The 25,534-nt window shown below is 36.2% G+C and overlaps 1 protein-coding gene across 8 annotated transcripts in view; it reads right to left on the minus strand.

The window, feature by feature from the left end:
* Positions 1–1,951: 1,951 nt before the first annotated feature.
* LOC141394694 (dnaJ protein homolog 1) overlaps positions 1,952–25,534 on the minus strand; it is a 139,909-nt gene continuing 116,326 nt past the window's right edge. For all 8 annotated transcript variants that reach the window (XM_073969477.1, XM_073969476.1, XM_073969472.1 and 5 more), the window contains exon 8: positions 1,952–3,300. In XM_073969477.1, coding sequence (XP_073825578.1) covers positions 3,073–3,300 — 228 coding nt within the window. In that variant the 3' untranslated portion in view covers positions 1,952–3,072. The remainder of the gene's footprint in view (positions 3,301–25,534) is intronic.

Raw genomic sequence — 25,534 nt, forward strand, 5'->3', positions numbered from 1 at the left:
GGAAGGATGATAGATCGGCTTTTACTTTCAACGGCGTGACAGTAAAGGTTATTTTAACTGGCATTTTAAAGAGTACGCAGAGAGTGCTATGACGAAAAGTAGTGCTCTACGAGATATAAGAATAGCCCTCCCAGCCGGTACCACCACAATTTACGATGGCCGATGTTGCAAACGTCATCCGGAATGCGAAATCATCCAAAGCGTTCGTCCCACACGGAATATCAATGGTAGTGCTTAAGCAACAGGATGAACCCATAGTTGAGTATTTAACAAGTGTCCTCAACCTATCGTTAGCCACCCATATAATACCAGAAGCCTGGAAAGTTTGCAGTTTGATACCGGACGATTTCCCTACTGTCGCCAGTACCAAAGATTCTAGAGGCACTACTCCTCCCCACGATAAGAAATAATTTTATTGGTGGATCTTGGCCTATCGAAGGCTACCGTTAGCCTTGCTAAGCTGTTCAAGGATTTAAAGAAGACTTCCCTCCAGCCGTGTTGGAAACGTTGGATAATCAACTTTATGTGCGGACACCAGTCGTTTGTGGGATTCAAAAACAAAAAGTCCAAAACCCGTAGAGTGAAGCAGGGAGGTCTCCAAGACGGGATAATATCTCCGGAACTGTTTAACATCTACCTTTCTGAAACGTTGGATAATCAACTTTATGTCGTTTGTGGGATTCAAAAACAAGAAGTCCAAACCCCGTAGGGTGAAGCAGGGAGTTCTCCAAGACGGGAGGATATCTTGGGAACTGTTTAACATCTACCTTTGTGAAATTCCACACGCTCCAGACGGCATAGAGATCATAATGTATGCTGATGATTGTTCGATATTGGTGTCGGATCCTATAGTCGATGACATATGTGATAGGTTAAATACATATGTGTGATAGGTTAATTGTCTCGTGCAGTTCTTCCATCTGAGGAATATGAAAATATCTGCTGCTAAATTCACCGCCAAACTGTTCACCACTTGGACGGCTGAAATGAAGCTCCCACTGAACAAACATATTGGTCTAGCACTGGAGCACTGATTCTGACCAATAACTACCCCAACATTTTGGGTGTAACGTTCGATAGCATGTTTACGTCGTCCGCTCAAGCCACAGCTATTTGCGATAAGAAGAGATCCTCAAGTCGCTGGCCGGCAGCACTTGGAATGCTGACAATGAAACCTTGTTGACCACCTACAAAGCAATAGGGCGGTCTATGGTACGCTATGCGGCGTCAGCATGATATGTAAATGTTAGCTCTACGCAGTGGAAGAATATGCAAGCCTGCCAGAATACCCCCCAAAAGGACTGTAACAGTGGATCATCTTCATGAGGCGGCGAAGGTTTTACCGGTGCATCAACACAAGAGGATGATGTCGATGCATTCCCGCTGAAGTGTTATAGCCGTGAGCATCACTGTCACGAATAAATTGATAGGCTTCCCCACCCACGATCTAAAGAGAGTAGTACGAGTATAAAGGTATAAACGAGAGCCCCTAGACCAATGAACCTATCAGGCAGGCTTGGATAGCATTCACACAGATACAGCCGAGCAGGCAGTATTGATGTACAGTGTGAAGTGTGGTTTTAGGCCAGTTTAGATCTGGACGATGCAACCGCCTCATTTCGTATTGGGCCCGAATTGATGCACGATAACCAAACATGCCCGGCATGTGTATTGGGACCACACGACTCGCTGCATTTGTTTAACTGCCCATCTAACCCCACTCACCTGACACTTTATGGACAAGTCCAAGTCGCAACATTTTTGAGTCTGGATACAGAGGAATCGTAATCTTAAAATAATACACGAACGAACATATTTGCGTTGCTATAACAACAACTGGCAAACCACGGCAGACGAAAATAAGTAGAGAATACGTGTGGTTTGTTTATATCGTATCGTATATGGACGAGCATCAGTGGTTCATAGTAAAAATACATAAATAAAAACACAATTAATTTTCGTTTTTTTATTTCAGTTTTTTAAACATCTTTTTGTTATTGTTGTTTTAATCATTCTTCTTCTTTTTTATAAAAACGAAAAAAAATCTTTAAAGAAAATTATTCTTAATAAAAGTAGTTCATTTATCATCAGCATTAGAACAAAGTAATTGTTTATGTATAAATAAGGACAAGTAAAATAATTAAAATTAAAAAAAAAATAAAACACATTTAGTATAAAATAAATAAAAATAAAGAAAACGAAATCATAAAGACAAAAAAGGCATGGGTGGGTGTAGGTTGATGATATTTTATTAAATTTAAAAGCTAAATTTACAACTTCTAAATTTAATAAAAAAACGATTAGTAAAAAATTTTGTCAAAATTAAATTATTATTTTCAAAGTAATTTTAAATTTTAATTTTATTCAAGCAAAAAGGGGGAATCGGAGTAGATGGTTAAATCTTTAGGGGGTAACTAATGCTCTCCTATGTTTGTATAATTTTAGGGAAATTATTCCCTAAAAAATAATAATTTTAACATAAGAAAATAGCCACCCACCCAAGAGAGAACCATCTACACCATAGAAACGTGGCTTTCAAGTTTTTAATATCATTAAAACAAATTATTTAATTTGAGGAGAGTAACAGCAGATTAAGGAAGAGAGCCTATGTTTAAATTAAAAATTATATAAAACAAAATTTAATAATTATTTCTTTCATTCAGTTAGTGAGCATATCATGATCATACTTTGCAAATGATATGGTTTTTTTGTTGTTGCAATTAAATATTTGTAATTCGCTTTTCTACTAAGAGATAGATGGTGGTGGCATGACATGGTTTATCAAGGCTTCTAAAGTGGCATTGTTGCTTGAGCTAAATGATCGAATTTGTTTAGTATGTTGCTGTTTTTGCTGTTGTTGGTATTATAATAAAATTAAACAATTATTATTCTGTTTTATAGGATTATAAATTATTTCAAAAAAATTCTTTTTAATATTAGCTGCTTAAAAAACACAAGGATGGCTTCAGTGGTTTGTTTTGTTTTCATTTCTTTTTTTCTTCTAAGTGGGAAGTGTTAGCATCAACTTGGCCCACATGATATTGCTGCTTCTGCTACTGCGGGTGCAACTCATCATAACATGTCCCTGAGTAATTCCTTTTGAGCTGCTGTCAATTTCTCGGGGAATTGTATATCGAAGGCCACCAACAGATCACCCTTACGCGATGTATCCTTGGGGAATGGCAAACCATAGCCCTGTATACGTTTCACAGTATTCGGTTTAATGATTTCTTGCATGGTACTGATGCGTAGCTTATCACCGGACATTGTAGGAACTTGAAACACAACACCACATAAGGCCTGGAATGGAACAAAAACGAAAATAGGATTAATTAAATTTATAAAAAAATATTTGTTTTTGTTGTTGTAATAATTATGTAAGTATGATATATGCTCCACACTCGTCTCTAGGTCTGAGTCTAGAAAATTCTCTCTTGAGAAACTCGGAAGACATCCCTCTGTCAGAATATGAGATTGACACTACGGTCATCCCATCTCAATCACTAAGAGCAACTCCATCAGGAGATGGAACTTCGGTTGCTGCCGACAGACCAGTCCTTCCCAGGCAGGACGTCTTCACGGATGAAATTGTGGATGAAGTGATGGATTTCAAACAAACAGAGAGCGTCCTCCCCAGGGAATGGAACGTCGGTTGCTGCCGACAGAACTGTCCTTCCCAAGCAGATGTCCTGACGGATGAGACTGTGGATGAAGAAATGGATCGCTCGCTAAGGCCCGGGGGAGAAAGCACAAAAAGTCCTGTGAAACCTCACAGGCGGGATTCCGGGAGATAAAGTTGAAGCAATCGCTTCGTGAAGCACTTCGAGAGTAAGTACCCTCATGCTGAGAAACATTCGTTACCTATCGAACGGATTCCGCTCCCTGGTCAGGAAGTAGGGCTCCGAATTTACAGAAATCTGATGAAAAGGTAACTCCAAACAAGTCCAGCTCCAAGGAGAAAAATAGCAGAAGTTCTTTACAACAGAGTGCGGTCTTCCGAGGATCCACAGCCAGTTCCAACTGTGACTGCCTCTGGGGCAAACAGGAGCTAGAAGGGTTCTGGGGCTCGGAATTTGATAACTGCAAGTTTGGTGGCAACTAACAAGTCCAGCTCCTCGGGGCAAATTGTACAAGATCGAGGAGGAAAGACAGAGCGGCGGAAAGTCATGTGGCAACTGATGGTCCATCAAACTCAAAGCAGGATAGTGACCCGAAGACAACCACTTCACAACAGAGTGCAGTCTTCGGAGGACTCACAGGCAGGTGCTAAGATAATGGTGGAACGACAGTAGAGCAGCCGCCTGGGTTCGTACGCGAAGGTGGCCGCTCGTCAGAAAGTTAAGGCAGCTCAACCTGGGAAGACCTGCAAAGGTAGCCCGGTACACAAACGTCCAAAACCTTCTGGTGAGAAGCCACAGAGACCTGCGAGTATGATCGCACCAGGTAACCTTTTGAAAACAGTCACTAATAAGTCTGATAAACAATCCCTCTCAGAGTTGCAGCCACAACATGGGTGCCACTTCCTCATTCGTATGAGGCAGAGGCGTTGAAACTGATCAGGAAGTTGAACAGAGGCCTCCAAACCGACAGCTGGAACTTGGTCAATGCCTTCCTGGTTGGAGAGTACGGATGAAGTTCAGGAGGGACAGCTATAGTGCAAAATATATTAAGTATTGTAAGGAAATGAGGTAATTGATGAACGGGGGTATGATGAACTCCAAGTTCTCTAACCTTCAGATGGAGGACTGCGTCAAGCCATCGCTTTGCTTCTTCCTCGACAAATTCGCTAAGCTCTGCGGAGAGAAAACCGTAAAGATTTGGATCTAGTTGTAACGTATCGAAGTCAATCTGGCCGGCAATGTCAAGACGTAGAAATGCGTCCCTTCTCTCACTACGTAGAGAGATCAGAATCGATGTAGTAGTCATTACTGGTCATTGCAGCATTCTATCTATAGCATGTAAATGTAACGACAGCCTCAACAAGTTTAATTGAGGGTAGGGAAGAGAACTATATTTGTTCTATATACTCTCCTCCTACCTCTTTCCTGTCCTTCCCCTCCCTCTTACCCTTTGTTGTTTCCTTTCAGGATGAACACAATGGGTAACTGGTCACTGAGCGAAGTAGCTGCCAACAGGCAACGACAGCTTCGCCTTCTATAACCTATGCAGAACACCATCTAAAGGAAGGTCCATTGAAGATCTCCCATTTAGAAGGTCGTCTATACATATGGTAAAGCTTTACAGGATCTGCTATCAATGCAAAACCATGGAAAGATATTCTATCCAAGGAAACGTCAATTTTATATATATGTGTATATGTGTATACACATTTTAGAATATATGTAAAAGACATTCACAAGTTCATCTACCTATGGTTAACGTTTAGAAAGCTTTTTACTTGTGAAAGAGGTTCAGAGGAAAGACCTGTCTACCTATGAAAGAACTTTAGAAAAGCTTCTACCTATGGAAGATTTTCATAAGGTATCCTAACGATTAGAGAGTTTTTACCTGTGAAAGAGGTTCAGAGAAAAAACCTATCTACCTATGAAAGACCTTTAGAAAAGATGCTACCTATCGAAGATTTTCACAAGGTATCCTATCTAGGAAAGACATCTACACGATTTTCTATCAGCAAAATAAGGTATTCTACCTGAGGGAGATGTTGTATCTGGGAAAGAAATGTACAAGAACTTCTAGCAATGGAAGACCTTTAGTAGATCTTCCATATGTAACATACATTTACAAGGTATTCTATATGGGGAAGATCTTTAGAAGACTTTTACTTGTGGAAGATGAGGAACATGATATTCCATATGGGAAAGGCATTGACAATGACTTCTAGCTGTGGACGACCTTCAGAAGCTTACTATGTGCAAAAAGCATTTACACCTTTTTCTACCTGTGGACGGCCTTTAAAAGGTCTTCTACCTTTGGAAGATCTTTAGAAATACTTCAACATGTTGAAGATGCTCAGATTATGGATATGATATTCGATCTGGTAAAGATATTTAGGGAAGATCTTTATAAGAGGAGGGGCTCAAATGGCAAAGCGATATTATATCTGGGAAAGCCATTGAAAAATACTCCTTTCTACCTATGGAGGAAGACTTTTTATTTGAAAGTACATTTACAAGGTCTACTACCTGCGAGCGGCATTTAGAAAGTCTTCTACCTGAGAAATGCTTTTATTAGGTCGACTATTGGCGGGAGGAGATCTTTAGAAGGCTTCTGTCTGTGTAAGATGCTCATATGGTGAAGACGATATGGGAAATACATTGGCAAGGATGTACAGCTATGAAAGACCATTAGAAGCACTTATATATAAATGACATTTACAGTGTCTTCTACTGGCGGACGGCCTTTAGAAGGTCTTCTACCTGTGACCGACCTTTAGAAGTTCTTCTATCTGTGAAATATCCTTATGATAACTTCTACCGTTTGAAAATGTAAAGATGGTAAATAAGATATTCTAAGACCTTTAGTAGATCTTATATCTGTAAAAGACATTTCTATGTCTTCCATCTGGGGAAAATCTTTAGAAGACTTCTACTTGTGGTACATGGTGAAGGCAATCTTCTATCAGGAAATGGCATTGAAAAGGATTTCTAGCTATGTCAGACCTTCAGAAGCTCTTCTATATGTAAAAGACTTTTACAAGTTCTTCTACCTGTGGCAGATCTTTAGAAGAACTTCTAGCTATGGGCGATGTTCAGATGATATTCTAAATACTTCAAGGTATTTAGAAGTTCTTCTATCTGTGGAAGATCTTGAGAATAACCTCTACATGTGGAAGATGTTTAGATGGCGAAGACGACATTGACAAAAAAATTATAAGATCTTCTACCTGAGGACGGCCTTTAGAAGGTCTTCTAACTGTGTAAGATGTTGAGATTGCGCAGACGATATTCTATCTGGGAAAGACGTTTAAAAGCAGACCTTTAGAAGATATTGTATATGTAAAAGACATTTACAAGGTATTGTACCTGTGGAGGGCTTTTAGAAGGTCTTCACCAGTAAAATATCTTTAGAAGAACTGCTACCTTTGGAAGATGTTCAGATGTTGATGATATTCTATCGATGGAAGACTTTTAACATGACGTATATACATACATATGTATATGACTTCCATTGGCATATGTCATCTATTTATGGAAGAGCTTTAGCAGGTCTTCTATCTGTGGCAGAAGTTTAGAAGGAATAATCTTCTATATTTACAGAAAAAATATAAGGTATTCTATCTACTGAATGCCTTTAAAAGGTCACCTATCTGTGGAAGCCCACAAGAAGACCTTCTTTCTATGCATGATGAATCGTCAATATGCGGAAGACTTTTACAAGGTACTCTATCTGTGGAATACTTCTTTTTATCTGAACATAAAACCTATAGCAGGTCTTCTATACGTGGAAGACCTTTATAAAACATTCTATCTGTAGAAGATCTTTACAAGGTTTATTTATCTGGGGAAAACATATACTATACGACTTATATGTGGATGACACTTCTTCTTCTTCTTCTTTATTGCATATTCGAATGTTAGCGACCATATTACAGTTCATGTATAATTTTCTTAATATATTATTGACAAAATATGAATATAAATCTCTGTTTCTAGCGACACTTATTAAATTTTCTGCATTTCGAAATTCCGTCCATTGTTGAATATTTTGAAGCCAGGACATCTCTTGTCTTCCTCTGCTACGTTTACCTTCTATTTTGGCTTGTAGAATACTTTGCAGGATGCGGTATTTTGGGTTTCGCATTATGTGTCCGAGATATGAAATTACAAGATCAATAAGAATGATCTCTGAAGGGTCTCCTACACGCAGAGAAAAAATATTGTTGGAACAATCATCATGTTCCCTAATAAAAATATATGGTTGAAACAACAATATATATTTTCAGATTTTTAAAATACACTATTTTGTTCTTAGAATATGATTGTTCCAACAATATCTCTTCTCTGTGTGTATCTAAGGAAGACCGTTCAGGGATCTCCTATCTTAGGAATACCTTTCCTCACACAGATATAAAATATGATTGATCCAACAGTATTCGAAGAGAAAAAATGGATTGTAAAGATATTGTTAGATTCCGTATAAGGTGTTGTGACTCCAACAATCGTTGTTGTCAATTGCAACAATTGTTTTTGTCAAATCCAACAATAGTTTTTGTCAACAATCTTAGGAATACCTTTCCTCACACAGAGATAAAATATGATTGATCCAACAGTATTCGAAGAGAAAAAATGGATTGTAAAGATATTGTTAGATTCCGTATAAGGTATTGTGACTCCAACAATCGTTGTTGTCAATTGCAACAATTGTTTTTGTCAAATCCAACAATAGTTTTTGTCAACTGGACCATATTATTCTCTTCTCTTCGACAATTTTATTCTCTTTTCGCGGTATTCTATGCCGTGGTGAAAAAAACAATTTTGGTGAGTTTTTTTTTGTATGTACACTAGGGTTATGACTTTTTGACATAATTTTACAAAAATGATTTCCTGTAGTAGAATGAATGAATGAACTTTTGCCTATAATTGCCTACAATAACATCCCATCCATTTAATTGTAAAAAAGTTGATTTTTTTTTAAATTCTATGAAATGAAAGAACATTTTTTCTCAAAAAATAATTTCCTGTGGCACGAATGAATGGCCTTTTGCCTATTAATGACGAAAAAAACTTTTATTCCATTTAAATTTTAAAAAAGGTCCCGCACAAACCACTTTTAATTTGTTTGATATATGAAACAAAATTATATATAATATAAAATTATATATAATATAAAATTATGTATATATATGTTATAATACGTTGATAAAAATAGTTAGAAACAAACGGTTGTCATTTTGGTTATGTCGTGTGCCCCTATACCTTGTTTTCAGTTAAATATCTGCTTACAATGACTTTAAAAAATGTCCAAAGTTCTGAAAAATAAAAAACATTAAAAGCATTTTGTGGTATTGTTTATTGCTTATGCTGGGGTGGGTGATGGATGAACACAATGGAATAGTTATGTTTGACTGTGTTGTCAGTTAAAGCAGCATAACTTGATCATATATTGTGTTCTTCAATACTCGTAATATTATGCGTGACATTTGTACCAAAGTTATGTGGAAGGTGTATATGAGAATTGCATACAATCAAATCAAAAACTTGCAGTAACAAATTTTCTGGGCTGACAATAGTTGTTGTAAAAATTCTAGATTATGATATTTCCTATCATCAGTATTGTTAATGATTTTTACAATATTGTGGAATTTCGCAAGTTGTTTTTTATGTTTAGAGCAAAATATGGTATTTTTGGCTTTTCAATTACCATGCTAGAACAAACCAAATAAATTGTTGGAACAAAAACAGATATTCTTGTTCCAACAAAAGCGAAAAATAATTTTCTCTGAGGAAGAACATTAGAAGGTATTTTTAGGCAGAACGTATATCGGTAGAGCCTCTTTAGAATGGCTTTCATCTATAGAAGACCTATCGTGTATCTTTAGAAGACCATTAGCTGAACCAACTTTTCACAGTCATACAAATTTAGAAAGCCTTTTAAATTTCCCCTATCTATTAGATAACTATAAAATGTTCCACTATTTTCCTAAGGATTTTCGCATGGCATATTAACAGTAGTTTTTAATTAAATCCTTTCCAGTCCGTTTTTTTAATTTCGTTTGCAGTGTAACATCCAGTGGTCATCTTAATCAATATAAGAAAAAATATTGTTCTTTGTCGTATCAATGACATGACTGACCCATGACCACTACTGACAGCTTTATTTATTTCATTTACTTAAGTTGTTGACATATTGTTAAGATTTTATCTTAATGTGTACTTCGTCTTCTTCGCTTTCCGCTGCCGTTCATGACAAAATAAACAACTATGTGTGTAACACACATGCAATGATTGTTGATTCCATTTTATTGATTACGCAGTGTTTGTGTTGTTCTTACATGTTAAAGGCAAGAGTATTATTCGATTGAATGAATGATTCTTATCCTTAATAAATATCATGTTTACAACCACATATACATACACACATACACACATAAAGATATCATCCAAATGACGATATGTTGACATAGTTATATGTGTATTTTATTGTGTAATCCGGATATGATATGAGATATTGAAAGATAAATGTGGTTTTCCAGGATAATGTTCGAGAATGTGTAGAAGATAGACTTTTTTGATAGTTATTTTGAATAAAATATTATGGGGAAGTTTTAGATGGATGACGGGGGCAATGTTCTCGTGCATTTTGTGAAGAAGATTTCCTTATAATTTGTATAAAGAATGTTTACACTTTATTTAGATAACGTGAAAAATGTCTCTCCTCATTCGGAGAACGTGTAGTACTCGCAAAAAATGAATAGATATCCCATATTATTGAGCTAAAAACTGAAATAGGTTTCGGAGGGTTTCTACCGATTGAGATTTCAAAATTCCAAGATATATCAACTTCAGAAAGAAAATATAGCAATACTCTGCAGAAGGAAAATGTAGCAAAACTCTGCATAAAGAAGATGTAGCAAAACTCTATAAGAGTAGCCCTTTTACATGGTGGCTATACCAAAAGATGGACCTATACTGTCTGAAAATGAAAATCGACAGTACCGTTCTACGGAGGCTGTGTAAAACGTTGACCTCTACAGAGAAATCTAGAGGAAAGTTTTATAACTCAATCGAAAACTAAATTCCAAATTTCAGTCATTCCGGTTGTACAATGCGGATAAAAAATTCAAATACCGTCAATCGGGGGTACCGTTATATGGGAACTATATGGATACGTGTACCTACACCGACAAATTTCCGGTGGAAAGTTTTATTCCTGCAACGAAGACCAAACACCAAGTTTCAGCCATTTCGGTGGGATATTGAGACCACAACCTTCAAATTACCGGAAATCGGGAGGTACGGTTCTATATGAAGACGTGGACCTATACCGACAAATTTCAGGTAAAAGTGTTGTACCCTCAAAGAAGGCTAAATACCAAATTGCAGCCAATTCGGTTGAATATTGTGGCCAAGGTTGTGGCTACCGAAAATCAGGAGCTACCGTCCCAAGGGGGCTATATGAAAGCGTTTACCTATACCAGCATATTTCAGGTGGAAAGTTTTAAACCCACAATGGATACCAAATACCAAATTTCACCCATTTCGGCGGGCCATTGAGGCTAACATCTTGAAAATACCGAAAATCGGGAGGTACCGTTCTATGGGGTCTATATGAAGACGTGGACCTATACCGACAAATTTCAGGTGGACAGTTATAAATCCCCAACGAGGACTAAACATAAAATATCAGCCATTTCGGTGGATATTCAAAACACTGAATATCGGTAGGTACCGTTCTATGGGGGCTATATGAAGGCGTGGCCCTATTCCATCAAACTTCAGGTGAAAAGTTTTATACTACGAATGGAGACTAAATACAACTTTACAGCCATTTGGGTGGGATGTTGAGGCCAAAAACCTTGAAAGTACCGACAATCGGTAGGTACCGTTCTATGGAGGCTATATGAAGGCGAAGACCTGGGGCACAACAAATTTCTGGTGCAAAGTTGTATATTGAGGCCACAACCTTCAAAATACGGAAAATCGGGAGGTACAGTTTTATGGGGGCTTTATGAAGACATGGACCTATACCAACAAATTTCAGGTGGAAAGTTGTACACCCCCTACGAAGACTTAGTACCAAATTTCAGCAATTTCGGTGTGGTATTAAGAGCACAACCTTCAAAATACCGAAAATCGGGAGGCTCCGTTCTATTAGGGATATACGAAGACGTGGACCTATACCGACAAAATTGTAGGTGGGAAGTTTTGTACCCCTAAAGAGGATTAAATACCAAAATGCAGCTATTTAGGTGGGATATTGGGGCCACAGACTTCAAAATACCGAAAATCGGGAGGTTCCGTTTTATGGGGGCTATATGAAGACATGGACCTATACCGACAAAATTTTAGGTGGGAAGATTCGTACCCCCAAAAGAAGACTAAAAAATTTCAGCCATTTCGGTGTAGTAATGACCCTAAAAACCTAAAAACACCGAAAATCGGGAGGTACCGTTCTATAGGGGCTATATTAAAACGTGGATCGATATAACCCATTTTCAATATCAAACAACATAGAAGTAATAGAAACTATCTGAAAAATTGCCAGCTGTATCTTGATTTCAACAGACAGACGGACGGACACGTTTATATCAATTTAGAATTTTATGATGGTCAAGAATATATGAATATACATTATAGGGTCTCCTACGAATATTTTGATGCGTTTCAAACGGAGTGACAAAGTTAATTATACCCTCCATATAATTTTGGAGGGTATAAAAATTGGTGACCAAGTTCCCGTTGGAAAATGCATTTACTAACGCTTTGTGTAGATTAGGTAGGTGAAATTATCGATAACAAAAACTCAAATAAAAGAAAATGTTTCGAAATTTTGTTTCATTAATAGATCATCAGACCGTGAAGCTCTTGGATATCTATTCTGACTGTAGCCACCTCGCACAATCCCTTTGAATAACGTTTAGATAAAATACCCCATATATTATTCCATAATAAGTTTATGTTTGTCCACATTTGAACAACAAAACAGGGCTTCTAATGTATTTATAATAAATCCAAAATTTCTTGGATCATCATCAGTATTCTTTCTACTGTTCCCCACTTCCCTCCTATTACCATCCAAACACATGGTGATCACCCACATACATATATGGATCAAATGCATATATCTCCTGCCACTTAGTTATGCCAACTTCTTATTCTTTGTTTACGTTTGCTTGTTTGTTGCTTCATGTTGTATTTCTTCTGCTGCTGACATTTTCATCTTTATCTTAAACCTCAAAATGAAAAAAAAACAATCGGAAAAAACGCCTTGTCAATTGATTTATTTCTTCTCTTTATTTCCTTCTGTGAAAAATCCTATCATCTTTACTCAAAGTCATTCATCAATCAAAGGATTTTAGTTTTTCTCAACAGGCTTTTCATTGGAATATTGATACGACGAATTGTTGCTTGGTTTGTTTGTTATTTTAGCAGCGTTAAAACAATGAAATGAAGCGGTCATGTCATCGATAAGACGGCTTTAATAGAATGGCCAACAAACGACAAAATAAAAACATTTCAATTGTTGTGTTTATGGGGATTATGCGGATGGAGAGAGGGGGTGGGTAGTAACATGTTGAAAAACTATGTATGGAAGGCTTTACAAGATTGATGCTTGTTAAAAGCGGGTCCAAATAATAACTGATAAGGTCACATCAGGCAAACATAGAATAAAGTTGATTTGGTATAGGCCAAAAAGTGCTAAACGTTTGCAGAGTAGGAACCCCAAGGGATTGAAGTGGGTCTAATTTTGGATATCATCCCTCTCGATAGGTTTCGTGCCAACAAGTTATTTTAGTACGTTACAGTAGGATTTTTTATAACCTTCGGGTCATTATGTCAGCAAGTATAAACTTGACCACGATAAAAATCACAAGCACAAGGACTACATTCGATATAAGCTCGAAAAACCTTTAAACTTCACTAAGGCGAAAATGATTAACTTCTATTAGGGAGCTACAGAAGGGAGTTTTCCGATATAGTCAACCTTCGAACTTGATTTAACTTTAAGAGAATTACGATGTGCGAATGTTGACCACCAGTCATTTTAGTTTTAAATCGTAGTGTTTGTAGTCATCGGTAAGTATTTTAAAATGGTTCTCGAGCAGTCCTTAAATTGCCCTTCAGCGAACATTTCTGCGGTTCAATCCTCAACCAGAACATCAAGATGTTCGGCGGTGGCAAATCCCCTCAGCGTAAATATTTTCTTACATTTCCTGACTATTTCAGCCATGAAACCTATTCGAAACGACGTGCATACATTGATATGAGAGAAGTCTCCCTTGTATGTAGAGCTCCTGAAGATATCACCTCGCCTTGGGAACTCCCTGTTTCAGTATTGGTACAGGATTAATTAATTGGATGGAAGTATTCTCTATATCCTCAAACAGCTTGGCATGGTTGACGGTATCGAATGCGTTCGATAAATCAAGAGCCACAGTTCTCGACTGATATGTGTGGTACGGCGTGTAGCTATGTTATGGTACTGTGCACTTTCCGCAATACAATGCTGATATTGGGCAACTGGGAAATTGGTTCACATAATGGAACTTCGCTACTAGCGACAGGAGAAAAATCGGCCTGTACGATTCATATCTGTTTACATCATTACCTGGCTTCATTAGTGGACACTAATCATATACTCCACTTCAGGTTCATCCAGTTGATTAAGCATTGCCATTGAGATTCTGTTTCGGATGATATCTGTAACATCGCTTATCGTTAATTGTGGTGGTATCTGAGCGGGCACTTTTATGGCGTAGGGCACTACTTTTCGCCCTAACACTCCCTCCATGCTCCTCTTGCGATGCGTCACTTGTACATCGCTGTTTGTAGCAGCTGTCACGCCGTTGAATGAATGTATCATTCTGCCATCTCAGATTCAAGAGTGATATACCCATTGTCCACAGCTTACTTAATACTGTGCATATACTACATTGCTTCAGGTGGAATAGGTCATAGTCATTAAGCTCATTTACTAGTCCTGTGGCCTCTGCTGGGACATTTGGACTAATTTTGGGTATTTAATGAGCAGCAAGGTAGCTGCAGCTGTGATGATGTCCCGCAAAATTATCTCAGGTATCCAAGAGTCTAAAGATCCGTCACCGTCACAGCGCTGTTTTTAGCAACTGTCACGCCGTTGAATGAATGCATCATTCTGGTATCCCGGATTCAAGTGAGATATAATCGTTGTCCACAGTTTACTTAATCCTGTACACATACTTCATTGCTTCAGGTGGAATAGCCATTTTTTTCGCTTAAGCTCGCGTACTATGACATTAAGCTCAATTACTAGTCCTGAGGCCTCTGCTTGGAAATTTGGACTAATTTTGGGTATTCGATGAGCAGTAAGGTAGCTACGGCTGTGATGATGTCCCGGAAAATTATCTCAGGTATCCAAGTTTCTAAAGCGGTGATTGGTAAATTCTCCGAACCCCTCAGTTTTGGCATGGTGAAGGAATGTACGATCAATGAACCATTTTCCTCATTCAGCGTTGTACCCCATTGGACATTGGCAATGCTCATGATGAGCATTGAAGACCCCTATCACGACAGTCGAACTAATATCAGACATATAACAAAGGTCACAAATTGTGACTCACAACTATTCATCGGCGGTATGTACAGAATAAGCAACTCTAAGCAACCTGCTGCTACCCCAATACACTAGAGTCAAACTTAAGCGAGATAGGTATAAAGAAGGCAAGTCCTCCTCCTACGCTTTTTGTATATTCCGCAAAACGTTGTAACCATTGCAATGTTGCAAGCTACAGGTTACGGTGAGCTTTGCTTTCTGGATCGACTATGATGTTTATTCGACTCATAAAATCTTCAATTTCGCTGAGTTTGTTTCGGAAACCGTTGCAATTGAATTGTAGGAACGATGCATTTCCGAGGCGCTGAACACAAACATATAATTGTTGTGGTGAAGGCCCCTATTCAAAGATTCCGCTAAGTCAATCCGTTGCATAAAACGGGCGGTCGTGGGATTGACAACTCATCAGTCATTTTAGCTATTAGCATCATCTCAGAAAGTTTGGAGTTGTCCTCGAACAAGTAAAAAAGTATCAGCCGGCTTTGCCGACAAAGATATATCCTCAGCCACTATTTTTCCAAAAAAGATATGTATTTAGGGGATTTTGGGCATATGAGATTACCGACAAAAATATGGAATTATATTAAAGCTCAAAAGCTTTGCGGGGGAGGTACCTATAGGAATGGACCGACATAGTCCATTTGGGAAGTGGGTCTTATTTTGGGCGTTATTCCGCCCACCATTCATTTCAGTTCGTCACCATATAATTTAGAGCTTTTGGACCATTATATCTGGAAACATGGACTTGCCCACGAAAAACAAAATATCGCTGTGAACGGGGCCACTAGGAGTACCTTCGGTAAAAATTTCCACAAGATTCTGGGAAAAAACCCTTAACCGGACTTAAACAAAAATGTTGAACATTTGTGTGGGTGAAACCCCAAGGAGTGGGCCGAAAGGTGGATGTCTCGGAAACCAAATATTCAGAAAGATCATACGCGAAAACCCTGGAAACCACCTATACCTCATAAAGTCAGAAATGGCGTATGGCGTATGACACCGACGATATGTCGACGTCTTCATATAGCCCCAATAGAACGGTCGCTGGTGATTTTTGTGTTTTTAAGGTTTCGACGTCATTATCACATTGAAATGGATAAACATAGGTATTTAGTCTTCGATGGAGGTATAAAATATTCCAGAAGAGAATGATCGGTATTTTGAAGGTTGTGACCTCAATATCCAACCGACATGACTGAAATTTTGTATTTTGTCTTCGATGGGGTATATAACTTTCTAACAGAAAATTAATTGTCAGTATAGGACCACGTCTTCATATATAACTGGTACCTTGCAAAAAATCAGACAGTTTAGGTCCACGTTTTTGTATATGCCCTCAAAGAAGGTAGCACTATATTTACTTAATTTTTTTTTTTTTTTTTGAAAGGGGTTTAACTTATAATTCATATGTATACAAATGAATGTTCCTTCGACAAATTAAAAACAATTTTTACAAAGAAAATATTATCAAAATGCCTTTAAAATCTTAGTAGGTGCGGGAACTTTTTCACCGAATCGAACTAAAACACTTGTTTTCGTTATCAGAACAATATTCCGCACATGATTCTGAAGGAGTATTTTTTGGTTATAGCCCTAGTGAACATACACATATATGTTATTTAATTTTTAATGAATCAAATTCCATATCTAAAATACAACTCATGCAATACCAAAACAAAAGAAACAATTTGTTAAAAAACCTAAAACGCTTGTTTAAACATTCAGCAGTTTAAGTTAATTAATATTTACAAATTACAAGAAAATTATTGTATCTTTTTTTCAAACAACAAATCTGAGTGAATGCCTGGCTGTCATGCTGATAATTTATGGTATGACCAAAAATGTTGCAAAAAATAAATCGTAAAAAGGCATTGCATTATATTGCGTATTTTTTCAATTTTATACATAACTATAAATAATGAAAATGTACAACAAAAACAATGCCAAACTATTCCAAAGTGTTAATAAAAATTTCAAATTTTAACGCTTTTATTTTTTTTTCGTCAATAGCAAAACACCATTCACATGATTTGCCACAGCATGTGAATGGTTTTAGGTGCAACAGAGTTGCATATAAACGATGCACAATAACTTTAAACTATGGATTTTTGGCTTGTTGTTGATGATTGAAGAGAATGGATTTTCATTTTTTTTTTCATTCTTGCCAAAAACTTATGATAACTTAATAAACATTGAAAGATACCACCTTAAAAGGTTGGAAAACATAAAAACGTAACTCCCTCACAACCAAACCCCCCGAAAAAATACCAATCAATATCAATACCAAAAAACTCTAATGCAGTGAAAATTTATGACTCAATAGTTTGAAAACAAAACACCAAAATATTAAACATACGACGTCGGACGCATTGCCTTGGGTTTTGATTGTTTGTCTAGGTGGCATGAAGAGACAGACAGAAGGAGGCAGTTGGACAGACAATTTCTAAAGATCAGATCATGCGCATAAAAATTCTGATCAGATAAATAAAAATTCAATTCCCTTGTAATTCCAAAGAGTCATAAGTTCCTAAAAAGAAAAAAACAAAAGCATACAAATATACAGACGAAACAATCATCAACGCAGTTACTCTAATGAAAAAAATACGTGAAATTTTTATCTTTGAAAAAACAAAACTCCTATTGCAGCAACACTTACAAAAAATTCTTTGAAGGATTTGCAAATATGCACAATGGGTTAGATTGGGCAAAAATGTTAGACGACTGTTAAAAAAACTGAAATTAATGTTAGACTTTCCTCCATGCCTAAATTCAACGACAGCAGAGCCTTAATACGGTAAACCAAACAATTTACTTAAAAAAGCCAGAAATTTTATAGTTTCAATTTCAGAGGAGCTTTACACAATATGTTTTTAAATATTTGACTTGAAAAATAACAAAGCTGAGATTAAGCTGCATTACTTTACATATAATAAGAACATATTTTCAAATATTGGAAAAAATTAAATATTTAAAAAAAATATTTTCAAATATTTTAAACAATATTTTCAAATAATTAAAAATATATTTTCGTTGATCGTAGGTTTTCTGAAGAAACATTTCAAACATTTAAAAGATATATTTTAAAATATTTAAAAAAAATATTTTCGATGTTGGTACATTTAAGAAATATTTTCGATGTTCGTAAATTAAAAAGAAACGTTCCAAAATATTTTCAAAAGTTTAAAAATATGTTTTCAAATATTTAAAAAAATAATTTTTGTTGATAGAGGATTTTATAAAATAATATTTCCAAATATTAAAAAAAATGAAGTATGTATTTAAAAGATATATTTTCAAATATGTAGAAAAATAAATATTTTCCTTGGTCGTGGATTCAAAAAAAATATATTTTCCAATACAGATTTAAAACAAATATTTTCAAAAAATGTTTTCAAACTTTAATACAATAATATCAAATTATTCAAATATTAAAAGAACAATTTTTTGTTGATCTTGGATTGTTTAACGAAATATTTCCAAATATTAAAAAAATATTTACAAATATTTAAAAAAATAATTCTGTTGATAGAGGATTTTATAAAACAATATTTCCGAAAATTAAAAAAATCAAATATTAAAAAAATTCAAATATGTATTAAAAATATATATTTTCAAATATTAAAAAAAATATTTTCGTTGGTCGTGGATTGAAAAAAAAATATTTTCCAATACATACATGAAACATTTTAAAACAAATATTTTCAAAAAATATTTTCAAAATTTAAAGTAATATTTTTAAAGTATTCAATTATTAAAAAAAAAAACAATTTTTGTTGATCGTTTAACGAAATATTTTCAAATATTTAAAAAATAATTTCGATTGTCGTGGGTTCAAAAAAAAATACTTTCCAACACATATTTAAAACAAAAAATATTTTCAAATATTAAAAAAAAATTCAAAAATTTCAAAATTATACGAATCAGGTGCCTAATTTGCCCTTTGCGAAAAAAATTTAAATATTTAAAAAATATTTTCAAATATTTAAAAAATAATTTTAAATATTAAAAAAATAATTTCAAATATTTAAAAAAATATTTTCAAATATTTTTAAAATTTAAAGAAATATTTTTAAAGTATTTAAATATTAAACAAAAAAACATTTTTTGTTGATCGTGGATTGTTTAACGAAATATTTTCAAATATTTAAAAAATAATTTCGATTGTCGTGGGTTCAAAAAAAAATACTTTCCAACACATATTTAAAACAAAAAATATTTTCAAATATTAAAAAAAAATTCAAAAATTTCAAAATTATACGAATCAGGCGCTAAATTTGCCCTTTGCGAAAAAAATTTAAATATTTAAAAAATATTTTCAAATATTTAAAAAATAATTTTAAATATTAAAAAAATAATTTCAAATATTTAAAAAAATATTTTCAAATATTTAAAAAAAAATATTTTCAAATATTAAAAATATATATTTTCAAATATTAAAAAAAATATATTGAAACATTTAAAAGATATATTTTCAAATACATAATTAAGAATATATTTTCGTTGGTCGTGTCATAAAAAATATTTTCCAATATGTAAGAAATATATCAATTAAAAAAAGTTTTCAATATTAAAAAAATATTTTCAAAATATTAAAATGTTAATAAAATATTTTTGTTTTATTGTTTTTGATCGTGGATTGTTTAACGAAATATTTAAAAAAGTATAAAAAAATACTTTCATTATCTACAGAAATATTGGCTTGACCCCAAAAAATGTAAAATGGCGCGAGGCCGCGAGGACGACAAATTTTCGAAACTATCCGAAATATGTGCTTAATTTGCACTTTGCGAAATATTTTGAAATTTTGTGTAATTATTTTATATTTAAAACAATATTTTCAAATATTTAAAAAAATATATTTTCAAGTATTAAATATTAATTTTGAGAAACATTTTGAAATTTTGTGTGGGAGATACCTTAAAATTTTCTTAACTATTTAAAAAAAATATTTTCAAAAAATTAAAATAATATTTTCAAATATTGAATATTATTTTTAAATAATTAAAAAACATTTTCCAATACGTATTTTAAAAAATATTTTTATTTGTTTTTCATCGTAGATTTTTCAACGAAATATTTTCAAATTTCAAAGGATTTTCAAATATATTTAAAAATATAGTCATTATCTAAAGAAGTATGGACTTGATCCCGAAAAAATAAAAGGAGTCGCGAGGGCAGCATACTGCGAACATTTTAAAAACTATCCGAGACATGTGCTTATTTTGCACTTTGCCAAAAAATTTAATTGAAATTTTGTGTCGGAGGTACCCGATATAGTCGATATTCGAACCTGTTCTATGTCTATAGAAATATTACGATGTGCAAAGTGTGCTCCAAATCGGTTGCTCAATTCGAGAGTTATGGCCCTTATCAGCCAAAATCTTGTGGTAGTTTGTGGTCTGAATCAGGATATCATCGACAAATATGTTCAGAACGAGCCTCACTTTAGCTTTTCTCGTTGAATACTAGACCCCCCGCAGAAGATATATTGTTGCCTGCCTGTAGGTATCAGTAAAGTGTGTGATTGCCTAGGTAGAGGTGCTTAATACGTACATATCGCCGTTGAATAGTAGATGCTAGGAAACATCAATGCTAATCATGGGGATTGTCATTACGTCCTAGGCATTGATCAGATGTGTACAGCGCTGTTCGAGCTCCACATTCTGCCCGGTGAACGTAGACGCTCTTACAAGGTTAAGGAGAAATTGCCACAACTCGACAGACATCACCATTGTCACATTCGGTCAGATAAATGACGTGTGTACTGCCAACAGGTCATTTCGTTTAGCTCAGACCACCTTCGCACCTACGTTAACAGACTTTATAACTACTGACCGCCGTATTTTCCTTTACCATGGCCAAGCTGACTGGGAAGAGTTCAGAGAATTCACTAATCACCGCTTCAGAGAGAGCCGATTTCCTCAGATCCCCTGGAAGCTGAGAGAATTTGCCGGGACATCATTGAAACTGAAGCCGTTCGCCAAAAACCTGCTGGTCGAATACCCGAAATTAGATCAAACTTCCCAAAAAAGCCGATGGGGCAAGAAAATGAGGAACTTCGTTGCATGAACCCCGAAAAAAGAAAAGTTAGAAACGCTTTATGTCCACAGGCTAATAGGCGAGCATACCACAATAGCATTCACACCATATCAACAGATTTCAATCGAAGACTGATCCAGAACAGGCCGTGCCTCATGATGGCTCTTGACCTATCGAAGGCCTTTGCTACCGTCAATCATGCCAAGCTGTCCGAGGACATAGAGAGGACTTTCCACCAGCTGTGTTTGACACGTTGGTAATCATATATATGTATAAGAAGTGAAACGAAAGGGTTCCCTAGGGCGGGGTGATATATGTGGAACCGTTTAAGTTCTACCTTTCTGAAATCGCACACCCTCCAATCTTGGCGTCTGATAACGTATGTGATAGGTTAAATATCGACGATGTCATAAATCCGTCCACTAACTACCTCAAGATATTGCGTGTAATGTTTGATAACAACCTTAAATTGTCCACGCACGCACCACAAATATTAGCGACAAGATCGGACGTAGAAACAAGGTCGCTGGCAATCAGAAGATTTGACCGGGTGTAATCGCTTTGAGCATTCCTACAGTAATCTTTTGTCGACAGACTTCCCCCAACCAGGCACATCAGGAGAGATGTTCAAGATCTAGAGAGAGGTCCAACGATCCTATCACTCAGGCTTTGACAACATTCACACTGATTCGACTTTCATACTTCACAGCAGAAGAACACTAGCTGCCAAGGCAAACAAGAGTGGTTTTAGCCCAACTAAGTTCCGGTGATTTAAAAGACTGGGGAAATTGTAGATGTTGGTGATGTGTATGTTGTCTATGCAGTACCTCTTTGGGTGTCATCGTCGTCAGCATCAATGTCACAATCCCTGGACAGACTACCGTTGGGTTAAGTATATAAAGAATATGCGGTCTTAACTCAGATTCGTACTCAGCACAACAATTATAAAAATCCTTTCGTCCTACTGTTCTAAAATAAATTGTGATAACGATGATGATTGGATTGTGATATAACGATTTGTGTTGTATTTGTTACATTACTGCCAGACAATCACGAATCAATGAATGTAGCTGCACCACCTCCCAACTCCTACCACAACAACGCGGTAATGGTTGAATGAATGAATTTTAGCAGGAGAATTGTTAGACTACTGCAACAGAAGCAGTAGTGCAAACGCCTCATCGTCATCATCATCATCATCAAAACGGGAAACAAAACAACAAAAATCAATAGCTATGCAAACGCTATTGCCATCCGCCCATGTCTGAGTTATGTGTCTATTTGCCATTGTTACTAAAGCTCTAGTCGAACGAACTTCTACTATCAACCATGGATGGCATTCCAATTGACTGTTTTTACAAAGTCGTAATATTTCGACGGCGAAAAAAAGAGAGCAATCACATCAAACACAAGTCTGAGTGACGACTGATGACTGACTGACTGCCTCTTTGTTGTACGGCAAAGCAAATGAATGGATTGCACTGAACTGAACCCTACCCCCCAAACCCCACTGCCTATCCATTAAAATGTACAAAATCAAAAAGAAACGTTCCATTTCGTTACGACTGTTTCCACTTTCCAGTCATTTGTTGCAAATAGTCGCGATTTGTAATCTGTTATTGATGCTATTCAATGAAGAATGCATGCATTTCACTTTACAACAATCATCATCCGAGCCTTGGACGTTGCAGAGGATTCTCACATTCGCAGCCATAAAGCAATAAATCCCTAAACAGCAGGAAGGGAGTAATAACTACAATACACCATGGAATAGAAATAGAGTTAGAATGGATTCTGAAATTGAAAGAAAAAAAAAAACAAACAAAAACATATAAAAATAAATTACTGAGAGTGATCTAAAGTTAAAGTACTTTGACACCATAACGGGACACTGACTGCTGTTGGTGTATTCGGAGGGATTTGTGCTGTGATTTTGCATTGCAGTTATAGTATTGGTGATGCTTGTTTTAAATTGTCAAATCCGCTTCTACCACACTCAAACTTCGCTAATATGCATTAGACGTTGAGAGGGGCGCACCTTAGGGTTGCCATGGACTCTTCCATGTGAGTGAGTACGGCAGGGACTATATTGCTATATGCTGCAAGAACACAGCTTCAAGACTAGCAAATGATCGGGATAAGATGCGTCGTACGAACCTATCAGACCCAAGAGTTAGGGAATTAACTCTTGAAGTCAACATGCTAGGAAAAAGTGGGTAGACCACCTGAAGCAATGCTACGTTGTTACAAAATTGAGTAAATTGTGGGCAACGGTTAAATCACTCCTGAATTCGGGAAAGATGGATGATAGAACGGATGTTAAATTCAACAGGGTGACAGTGACAGAAAGGAGGAGGTGCGCGTGTTATTTAAGGACCTCGCTCAGCCGAGGAGGTACACAACAATTTACGATGAAAGATGTTGCAGACGTCATTCAAAGCATTGGGCCACTAGTACTTTCAATGATAATGCTTAACCAAGTGGGTGAACCCGTAGTTGAGGATTTGACAAAAGTCCTCAATTTATCGTTGGTCCGTCATATTGTACCAGAGGCCTGGAAAGTTGACAGAATGGTGTCGCTACAGAAGAAAGACAACGACGCCAGCTCAGTAACATTACATGGCATATCCAAACATACTAGTCGAGGACTGAACCAAAGCTGGCCGCCTGAACCAACTTTAAATAGGAAGTCTTTGCGGATTCTGAAACTACAATGTTAATAGATGAGAAAATCAAATAACAAAATATCGCAGGAGCGCTTTTTAAATAAATCGTGATCAAATTTCACGTTTTTAGGTTTTCCCGATTTTCCTTGGAAACCGAAAATCCTATCGAAATCGGATTAGAGAAAATAATGTAGCTGTGAAAATTTTCTACAAGATTAACGTTTATGATATTTACGTAGGTTTTGCCATTTTTGAGATATACAAGATCAAATTGGGACAAATGCACTGACGGTATCGTCTCTTTATAAAACAATGTCATGCACGGTGCGCCTTAACTAACTTTAAATGAAAAGCGCTTACACCTGGGAAGTTTTTGCGGATTCTGAAACAGCAATGCTCATAGATGAGAAAAATCCAAAAACAAGAAAAAATCGGTGGAGTGATTTTTAAATAAATCTCGATTAAAGTTCCCATTTTTAGGTTTTTTTAGATTTTCAGGATTTTGCTTGGAAACGGCAAGTCCTATAGAAATGGGACTTAAGAAAATGTTGTAGCAATGAAAATTCTGTCCACTATTTCCAATAATCCCATTTCGATAGGTCTTGCCGTTTCCAAGCAAAATCGGGAAAACCTAAAAAAGCCTAAAAATGTGAACTTTGACCGCGATTTATGTAAAAAATATCTCCAGCGATTTATTCTTGTTTTTTTTTTTTTTGACTTTTCTCATCTATAAACATTGCTGTTTCAGAATCCGCAAAAACTTCCCAGGTGTAAGTGGTATTCATTTAAAGTTGGTTCAGGCGTACCATGCACCTCGTCACTAAAACTTGAGTTTTATGTGATTGCGAGAACACGCCTCCAGTGAGATATCGTCGTCATCACCATGAAAATGTGAGACTTCCCCGCAGTCAGTCCAACAGCAGCCACACATGCAGCAGAACACCGAGGGTTCCTGTTCAAGTCCCTTAAAATGTATCATTTTTGAATGTAATTGTAATGGACCCCGTGCTAAAATCGAGGAAGAATATCATGGTCGCCGACCGCGGACCGAAGGACCGCACAAGAAGTGGATGTTGCATCAGTCTGTTCAAAACAGACCTATCTCGCTTTAGCCTGGCTCTAATGATCCGCACATGGGATGCATGGGTTTGCAGTCAGGTGTGGAACTGCGGAGGTACAGTAGCTTAACGTTCCGTCTATTAATAGCTCTACTACAAGTTATAGGCCCAACATTATCTCACTTTTGGAAGGTCTTAGGAGAGACTTTAATGCTAATGGTTTTAGACCCCAAGTATGATTGGACGAAATCCCTTTCAGACAACTTGAATTTGATTTAGGCATGTCCGTCCGTCTGTCTGGCTGGCTAGCTGGAGCGCACGATAACTCTCGAACTGATCAACCGTTTCGGTCCAAAATTTGGCTTTCGTAATATGTCCAAACATAGTTTAAGTTCGAAAATGGGTTATATCGGTCCATTCCTTGCGATACCTCCCCCACAAAAATTCGAAAATGTTCGGAAAATTTGTGCGCACGATAACTCTTGAAGGGAATAACCGATTCGGTCCATACATTCCCCATCGTGAAATTTCTACCGGACATAGATGAGGTTCCAATAT

The sequence above is a fragment of the Musca autumnalis genome, unplaced genomic scaffold (genome assembly GCF_047663935.1).
Source record: "Musca autumnalis isolate F117 unplaced genomic scaffold, ASM4766393v1 scaffold_2, whole genome shotgun sequence".
In the NCBI taxonomy this organism is placed as follows: Eukaryota; Metazoa; Arthropoda; class Insecta; order Diptera; family Muscidae; genus Musca; species Musca autumnalis.